The following is a 9,628-nucleotide window of genomic DNA, read 5'->3' on the forward strand; positions in this document are numbered from 1 at the left end:
CTATTTTGGCAGCTTTAGATTACAAATACTGAAAAGGAAAACACAAAGACTTTAGTAGCTGCCAGTAGAGGATTTGGTCTAGATGTAAACACACAGATAACTAAGTACATGTTAATGTATTATCACCAGGAGACAAGACAAGGTCATAACACAAAAGCTAATATATCCTCTGATAAGGAGGCAAAGTTCAAGTATTTGGGAATGAATATTAACAAGATAAAATTGCATTCACAAAAACAGTTAAGACATAACACAGGAACAAAATGAGGAGAAAGAATGGGAAAGAAGCAATGGATTACAGAAATGCAGACAGATATGATATTCCTTTAACATATGTTTTACAAGCAAAATGAAAAGATAAATAAACCAGTATTAGAATTTGTTAACATTTTAGCTTAAATAACTTAATGTTTAAAATTTCACTGCATTTTATATGAATAATTACATATAGAAAGTGGTATAGTTCAGTAGGCAATAGCATAGACTTGAAGATTTCTTTTGATATCCAAATATATTAAATGTCAGAGGAAGAATGCTGCAGAATATATTGTGATACCAGGCCTGAAAGCCAGAGCCAGATGTCTGTTAATAAGCAATGACTAGGTAAACACTACATTTCTGTTGCAATGGCTAGTTAAAACACGTTTTTGCAGCAATGAATACACTCCTATAAACCAAACTGTTTCCCGGAGATTGTCACACATTTCCGTGGCAATGGCAAACAGAATTATATAGGGGACATTCAAGTGTTCTACTTGGCGATCTATATTGGGTCTGCATGAAGTAAGTTCAGTCAGAGATTCAGATATCCAAAGAAAGACTTTGAAAGACTAAAGACTCTTCAAGATTCATTTAACAGACATCATTGAAGGCAGTTCAATAGCGAAGTGTTACCAAGTAACAACGAAGCAAGCAGATGTTGAAGACTTTATTTATGAGTTATAATTATAGTAATCTTTAAGAACGTTATAATTATTTGTAGTGACGACTTGTGAGTATCAAATAAATCTATTCACCAGTCCCAACCCTGTCTATAAGTCATTAACACACATGACAATGTTATTCTATTGAGTAAGAAAAAAAGTAAAGCTATCACACTAACAAGCCAAGAAGGCCCATAGGGTTGTGAGATATTGAGGGTCCTGTGGTACTCATTTCTGTTAGAGGCTGAGTCAACCCCAGGGCCATAGTGCGGCTGGATGGATTAGGTCAATTGAAAGAAATCCAATGACCTCATCAGGAATTGAACCCACGACCTTCCAGCTTGTAGCATAGCCCCTCAACCAACTACGCTACCGTGTGCCCCCTATTCCGCTGAGTAGTCCTTGAAAAGCTGAAAGTCATTCAACTGGTCAAGATATACCCCATATTTAATGAAAACCAAAGGTCCACTGCCTGTTCCAAAGGATCCTGCCATCCTCTCACCAAAACCAGGGCTTCTCAAGCAGTTGCTTTCTTCCATGTCTTCTGACTTCAACTGAGCATGGACACCTCAGTTTTCCTACATGTACTGCATATCAAGGTGATGATTATGTATAGTGAAATGGAAGGATCTGGAGAAGAAGCAGTCATAAACTATTTTAAGTTCCTATCTCAGCATTCATATCAATATGACTGAATAAACTCATATCTCAAATTTGGTGACAGTGCTTTTGTTGGGATTTGAACTAGGTAGAAATTTGTGGATAGTTCTTTGGTTGGGATTTGAACTAGGTAGAAATTTGTGGATAGTTCTTTGGTTGGGATATGAAGTAGGTAGATGTGTAGAAAAGGGAATGTAACCAAAGAACTGAAGCCATGGAGAATACTTTTACTGTACTATAAAACTATACAATTATTTCTGTACATCAATAATTTATTATATAAAAATTACATAAGTACAAAATAAATACATAATGAGTATGATGCATCAACTACAGATGTCACTTCAGTTTATGGTGAAGGTTGATGGGTAATGTTTGGGTAATCTTGATGTATCAAAAGCAGCGCTCAGATCTATCACTGAAAAAAAAATCAATACAACTGGCAATTTTATATTCATTGTGGAAGCAACACAGTCTTACAATGAGACTATGTGTAAGTCAGTTCTTTGTGATATACAATAAGAATCTACAAATTTATGATGTCAGCAAGAGTTGCACATATTCAAAGATCTGCAGCTAGACGGAAACTTTAGTACCCTATATTAATGGTTATAGTGTCACTCCAAACTCAGAAGTTTGCATGGTATGCAGTGTTGGTATTACTGATGATAGGAAATCCTTATTAACCAATAAAATGAAATATAAATCAATGAATATGGTGTGAAAATAATAACAAATACAAACATTCTAGGTGATGCAGTTCACACAGCATGCTTGAAGGACAGTAAAACTGACAAGATACATTTGCAGTGCACAGGTTTGATCATGTTCTTGATATACTGAGTATATGAAACAGAAGTGAATTTGAACAACATGAAGCAGTTCACGTTTCTCATTCTCTCTCCATAACTTACATAATGATAACCACTCCTATTCTTGATGCCAAGTCTAGTGTGCCCAAATACTGATTGCAGTATTAATTAGTTTCTGCCACCAACAGTCATGTCACTTCAGTGAAAAAACAGAACAAAGATGGCAACTGCAACAGCATGTTCACATGGGATGCCTCTTGTATCTACTATCTACTGAGACCTCTAGCAAAAGGATGGGCATCACCAGACTACCAAGGAAGCTGTGGTCCTCACCAAATCTTTCCACTTGCAATACTGTAATCACATGATGCTACAATGTTGTGTTCATGGCATTCACTTTCATCAGCAGATCAGAATGCTTCACAAGTCACTTTCCAAAATTAGTCCCTGTTCAGTACTACTTCCAGTCCTCAATATATGTGTGTCATTATAAGGAGAAATTACATTCTGCTGAGAGTAACATTCTGTGGCACTCTTTGCCACTAGCATAACAAGACTACGCAGACCAGTGTCTCTGTTCAAACCTACTGATGGTTGTCTATCAAACCTACAACTACAAACATGTGAGAAACCTTTTGGTTTAATTTGCAGTTTGGTTGCTTTCCCACTGGTTAATACATAACATTATGCTGCTCAGCGTCAGTGTTCCTAACTTCTGATGGCCTACACTCCAACCAAACTCCCAGCCACCTCTCACAAATACAAATGCACAGGAAAAAATTTACAAATTTTAGCTTTCTTTTTTATTCACTTGGACACTGCAGTCTTAGAGCTGAGAAGATCCCAAATAGGTGTAAATGCTGTACTGAGTAAACAATATCTCATGGACAGGATGCAATTATAAACCAACTGTTTCAGGCTAAAAGCAGCTGTTCTAGGGTAGTGGTTTATAAATAACTCAATCCAAGGAAACAATGGTAGTCTGTACTGAGCACTGCAGAAAATTTCAGCGCCATAGCTGCTATAGGCCAGCTCACAATAAATTTCCATTTGAATTTTGCTAATTAAAAAAATGCATAACTTTGTTAACACCTCAGCCTTCGCTCTGAATAGTAGCTCTGGTTTTATTTGTTTAAATTTAAAACAGCAATTAATTTGCACAAAGATAATTAAGAAAACAAAAAACAGGGATAACTATTGCAGGCACTGTACAAGCATATACAACACAGAAACCTGAAATACTGACACTATGCACTTACCATGGGAACCTGTTCTTTACTGCACCATGACATAGTAACGTATTTCAAAAAACTCTCCGCATTTAAGGTTAACACAAAAAGTTATAATTTTCAAACCAATTTCTGCACAAAATCTTAATTACATCCCTTGCAGATTCTCTGGGAAAAACAAAAGAAAGAGCATGATACTCACAGTGTGACTTGGTGTCATTATCGACCCAGTTACTAAGCACAACAGCCAGAAAGACATAGCATTTGGAGTACAGTTCCTCCAGCTCCTTAAGTCTTGCTTCAAGAAGGAACACTGCTCCTGCCTCCCAAACTTCACATAATCTCAGTGCAACCCAAATCATCTGGAAAATATATTCACAACAGATTATGTGAAGAAAATACTCATATGTTTCCTCTAATGTTTCTTAATATTGCACTTTAAAACTAACATCCACAGAAATATATATTAAAATTTCTTTCACCAAGCATTCCTGAAATCTAAACTAACTCCATGGAGCTGAGCCCTTCTTGAGAAGCTGCCAGTTGTATAGCCACACATGAATTTCCCAACACTTAATCAAACCAAAATGTTCATTACAATGTTCACATGAGCCCTCCACTGGGCCCTGTCTATAGCCATATCAATCCAGTCCGTACCATCCCATCCTATCTATCTCAGAGCCATTTCAATACTATTCACCCACCTACATCTAGGTGTTCCTAGTGGTCTCTTCCCTTCTGCCTTTCCCACCAATATCCTACATGCTTTCCTCTTCTCCCCTTTTCATGCTACATGCCCTTCCAATCTCAACCTCTGTGACTTGATCATTCTGATTATACTTGGAGAAAAGTACAAGTTACGAAGCTCCTCATTATGCAGCCTTCTTCAACCCTCATCACTTCATCTTTCCAGTCCAAATAGTCTCTTCAGCACCGTTCTTAAACACTCTCAGTCTATGTTCATCCCTTAATGTCAAGTTTCACAACCATACAGAACCACAGGCAAAAATTACATTTTTGTACATTCTAATGTATGCTTTTAGACAGCAGATGAGAAGATGAAAGGTTTTGGACTGAATGGTAGCAAGCATTACCCAAATCCAATCTCCTCTTAATTTCATCCTGAATCAAGTTTTGATTTGTTACTGTCGTTCCCAAATATCTGAACTGTGCCACATTTTCATAACATCTATTTCCTATCTTTATGTCATGATTTTGCTCTGCATTTTGGTGATGAGACAGCAACATATACTTAGTTTTCTTTGTGTTTTGTTCTAGGCCTATCTCCTTACTAGCATCAATTAAAGTTTCTGTATTTTTCTTTATGGCATCTATGCTATCATCCAGTAGATTCACATCATCAGCATAGACCAGCAGTTGGTATGTTCTATTTAATTTCAGTCCAACCTAGTTTTCCTGGACCTCTCTAATAGCATATTCTGAAGCAAAGTTTAAAAGCAATGGCAATAAAGCAACTCCTTCTTTTAGGCCATTTGGGCAGGAAATGTATCAGACAAATGTTTACCTAGATGGACTTTACTTATAGGGTTCATTTAAACACACTTTAATCAGCCTAATTAGTTTCACAGGAACCCCAAACTCTATAAGAATACTGTACGATACTTTCCTTGTAACTGAATCACAGGCTCCCTTGAAGTCTACAAATAGCTGATGTACTGCCCTGTTGCACTCCCACTTTTTCCCAGTATCTGATGAAACAGACAATCTGATCAGTAGCTGATCTGCTACATCGAAACCCACTATCCCCAATAATTTTGTCTATGTATGGACCTAATCTTGAGAGATGGATATTGGATGAAATATCATATGAAGTTGATTCACAGTGATATACCTTGATAATTTCTACAGTCACGTTTATCGCCCTTCTCATAGATTGGTACAGTAATGGACTCCTTCCACTGATCAGGCAATTCTTCCTTACTCCAAACAGAATTAATGAGTTTATGGATTTCAGACTGTAATGTTTCACCTCCTGCCTGAATGAGTTCTTTCAGAATTTGATCACTACACAGCGATTTATACCTTTTCAGCTTTGCAATAGCAATTTAAACCTCAAGAGGACTAAGATCAGGTACTAATGGCTCAACAGTATATATTTGTATCTGTCTAACATCACTGACCCTACATACATTCAATAACTGAGAGTAGTTCTTTCACATATTCAAAATGTTCTGGGGATCTGCAAGCAGATCACCATTCTCATCCTTCACTAAGTTACTTCTAAGTTGGTAACCCTTCTTAAATTCATTTATTCCTCTATCTAAAAACTAAAAACTTTTCGAAGTTTTCCTGGGTTCCTTCCTCCCCAAGTTAAAATAAATATTATTATATGCCAGTTCACTACACATAAGGTAAGCCAGATAAAGAACAAACTATGCAGACATCAGTAAGTCTCTGTAAATTAAGCACTAAAAATGCCATCTGTGTATTCTGTACAGTTATGAAACATGCATGGTCCTCTACTTGAATGGAACACAATAGCACATAAGTGTTTCAAGGCATACACTTGAACCTGAAAAGCATTATGTAACATTACATATTGAGGGACTTTGTATTTTATACAGTTTACCTAGTACCGTTAGAATATTAAAATGTAAGAGGCTAATATCCTAAAGTTGGCACTAACTTCGCCGACAAACAGCAGTCACGCGGTTGGTATAGTATGCTTGCAGACTACAGGCCACAGATTTCTTTTAAGAGGCTAATATAGCTGCACATGTCAGAACACAGATGGCTCTTAGAGAGTTGGTTGTGAAGATGGGAAGTATATGGAACAGGCACAGAAATACTTTGTTATCAGAAGCGTCATCTTCAAGTTACATTACCTGTCAGTTTAATTACTTTGGAGATGCATATCCTGAAGATTAAGCTGTAAGCAGCATTTGCAAGCATAACCGATTCATTTTGGATCCTATAACTTAACTGAAAATGCGAACAGTTAATGATTACTAATTTATTCACAGTGTTTTTCTCTCTTCCAATTTGGAGCATGATATATATATATTTTTTATGCTGTAACTTTCCAGTATTTATATTAACATACTTGTATTTGTACTGACATTGTCAGTATTATCTTTCTGTTCTTAATTCCACACCTCTTGAAGGCTGAGTTATATTTAGATACTGTCTTACTTATTCTCAGGAGAACTTATGTACAGCCTGATTTCCTCCCAAACAAACTTCCAGTCTCATGAATCTTGTGCTCTTAAGGTCATATTTCAAATAAAAAAATTAACTGCAGATTAGCAAGCAGACAGTCATGTGACTGAATTTTACAGAGGTTGGTACTATTTTTTATTGCTTGCTATTGTAAATATGCTTTATAGACTACTGCTACCACTCCTCCTCCTCCTGCCGCCACCTGGTTAGCAGGCTATTTAATGAAACTGAATCAACTGTATCACTTACTTAGCACAGAATATCATGAGAGGATGACCACATTAATTGGACGTGAAAGGAATGGGTGGAAGTGGCTCAACCCTGTATCAGGTACCCTTGGCATTCACTTGCAGGAACTGGCAAAAATCACAAAAATCCATCACGATACTCAATACCCTGACTGAGATTTAAACTGGCTTTATCCTGAACACAAGTCAGAAGCATTACCACTTCAGACAACATGTTCTGCCTTCTCTGATAATAAAAGTAAGCAAATGGCAAAGCGGCCTCCGTAGTCTAGAGGTAACATTCCCACCTCAAGACTCGTAGTACGCGGGTTCAAATATCCGGCAGAGGTCGTCGAATTTTTAAGGGCGGAAAAATTCAGGGAACAAGTCCTCCGGGAGGGACTTTAAGCCGTGGGTCCCGTGTCGTAGCTTTACGGCACGTAAAAGAACCTCATATCTCCAAAGGAGGTCACTGAGCCAAATTAACGGACGTTTCCCACCCAACAGCAGTCTCTAATACCTCTGGTAGATGGGGGAAGCATTATAGATACCTCTCAGCTAGTAGAGCCGGTCTCGCTGGCTGGGCGGGACTGATGGTAAGCACCAGTACCGGTAGGATATAGAGACTGGTAGAAATCATAGAGGGAAGCACAATGGACCAATACAGGTCTAAGTGCATGGGGAAACCCACCCTCTCTAATAACTAAACTAAACTAAACTAAACTAAGCAAATGGCATGTTGATACTAGACATACTGAAATGAGAAGTTGACCGACATGAACACCAAGTTTTCAGGAATGTCAAGTAAACAACAGAATCCTGCTGTTAATTCACTGTACCATTCCATTTCACTGTTTCAAGAAATAAGCCAGAAATGAATTTTGCAAAATCTAAATATGAAATTTGGCCCAAATTCATGTAAAAGAAGTACAATAATGCATAAAAATGTTTCCAAACCATGACAAAATGAACCTATTCAATCACAGAAAGAAGTAACATAATTGAAATACTCCTTACCTTAAGAACTGAATTTCTGATAATCTGACTGTCATCAGACTGTAAGCAATGTTCATACACTGCCTGAATATACACATCATGAGCTGCAATGGAACAAACAACATATAATTCTATGGAATTAAAGGATCAAATATTACCATAAGTAATGCAATGACAAAAATCTGCCAATGTCAAATTTCAAAGATATAAAGGGGGTAAAAAGAAAGAAAAATAAAAACATCTGCCTGGCTAATGATAACCAATAACCTGCCCTTTTAATACCATAACTACATAACTAGAGTTCTTTTAAACATTTTAGAATTATATTATTTATTCATTTCATACAATTTGTGGACAGGCTGGTGTGGTTTAACCTCAATACCTTCATGTAAGTTTCATCTGTTGGTCAACAGCTGCAGTCAAAACTGCCCACAGTCCACCTTAAACCACATGTCAACTTTACCTTCCTAATCTTTCTCAATATCAGCATTCTACAGTACAAAACCATTCCCTTCCATATTTCCTTCCATTCCTTATGCCTGGTAGCTGCTAAGAAACCATATGTGTTATAAAGCCATTTGTTTGGTGTTTACAAGCCTAGTCACCATGTGGTGCCATGACTGTGCACAAGGTGAAAGATGCATGTCACATCCTTCTGTTCTCAAACTAGAATTCAATACTACTATGAACAGTCTGGTGTGGCAGATGTAGAAGATTCATTCAATACACATAAAAAAGTAAAGCTATCCCTCTAACAGGCCGTGAAGGCCCACATGGTTGTGAGATGTTGAGGGCCCCACATTATCTAGACAATTGGCTCAAAGATGGTGGTGAGGTTGTCAGCCTCACGCACCAGTCATGCTTTACTCCCCAGGAAAATTATTTAATTAATTCCTGGTACTCATTTCTGTTAGAGGCTGAGTCAACCCCAGGGCCATAGTGCAGCTGGAAGGATTAGGTCAACTAAAAACATCCAATGACCTCATCGGGACTTGAACCCATGACCTTCTGGCTTGTAGCATAGTGCCTCAACCAACTACACTACCATGTAATTCAATACACATACAAGTAAAAACATGATGGAGGAGGAGAACATGTTTTAATGCATTATACAGCAGCAGCATATAACACTGTATATGTGGATGCCCACCTGTTCTGTCAGAACATGTACCGGAAAAGCATATTGTGACATGCCAAGCTATGGATGACGCCCCTCTCCCCCCGCCAGCCGTGATGCGCCGAGCGAAGCCGAAGCGAGCCGATGTTAGCCGAGTCCTAGCATCCTGGTCGCTAGGCAACGCAAGTCAACAGCGGTGACGTCACCAAGTAGTAACGGCGGTTACGTCCGGACAGCGTTACATAGCAACACAGCGCCAGGCAACAAGGGTGCATATTACGTGGCCGGATTCTGTATTGTCCGATCGAGGCTACATCAGGAGCAGCGAAGGCTATTCAGTCAGTTATACAGTAACAGTCGCCGATTCGAGTTTGTACTGTGACAGTCAGTTAGTCCTGGAGCTACCTCCGAGTTAGCCAGCAACCAGTCAGTTGTATTGTGGCATTTGGAGTGTACTATTTGTGATACTGCAGATAGCAGTAAT

General features: G+C 38.2%; 1 protein-coding gene across 1 annotated transcript in view; it reads right to left on the reverse strand.

Annotated features, from left to right (window-relative positions):
* Positions 1-1,834: 1,834 nt before the first annotated feature.
* The window catches only part of LOC111868802 (gamma-tubulin complex component 5), a 38,549-nt gene continuing 30,755 nt past the window's right edge, over positions 1,835-9,628 (reverse strand). The window contains exons 15-17 of the mRNA XM_023859789.2: positions 8,049-8,131; positions 3,827-3,986; positions 1,835-2,001 (exon numbers count right to left, since the gene is read on the reverse strand). Coding sequence (XP_023715557.1) covers positions 1,928-2,001; positions 3,827-3,986; positions 8,049-8,131 — 317 coding nt within the window. The 3' untranslated portion in view covers positions 1,835-1,927. The remainder of the gene's footprint in view (positions 2,002-3,826; positions 3,987-8,048; positions 8,132-9,628) is intronic.

Source organism: Cryptotermes secundus, unplaced genomic scaffold, assembly GCF_002891405.2.
Source record: "Cryptotermes secundus unplaced genomic scaffold, Csec_1.0 scaffold257, whole genome shotgun sequence".
Classification (NCBI taxonomy): domain Eukaryota; kingdom Metazoa; phylum Arthropoda; class Insecta; order Blattodea; family Kalotermitidae; genus Cryptotermes; species Cryptotermes secundus.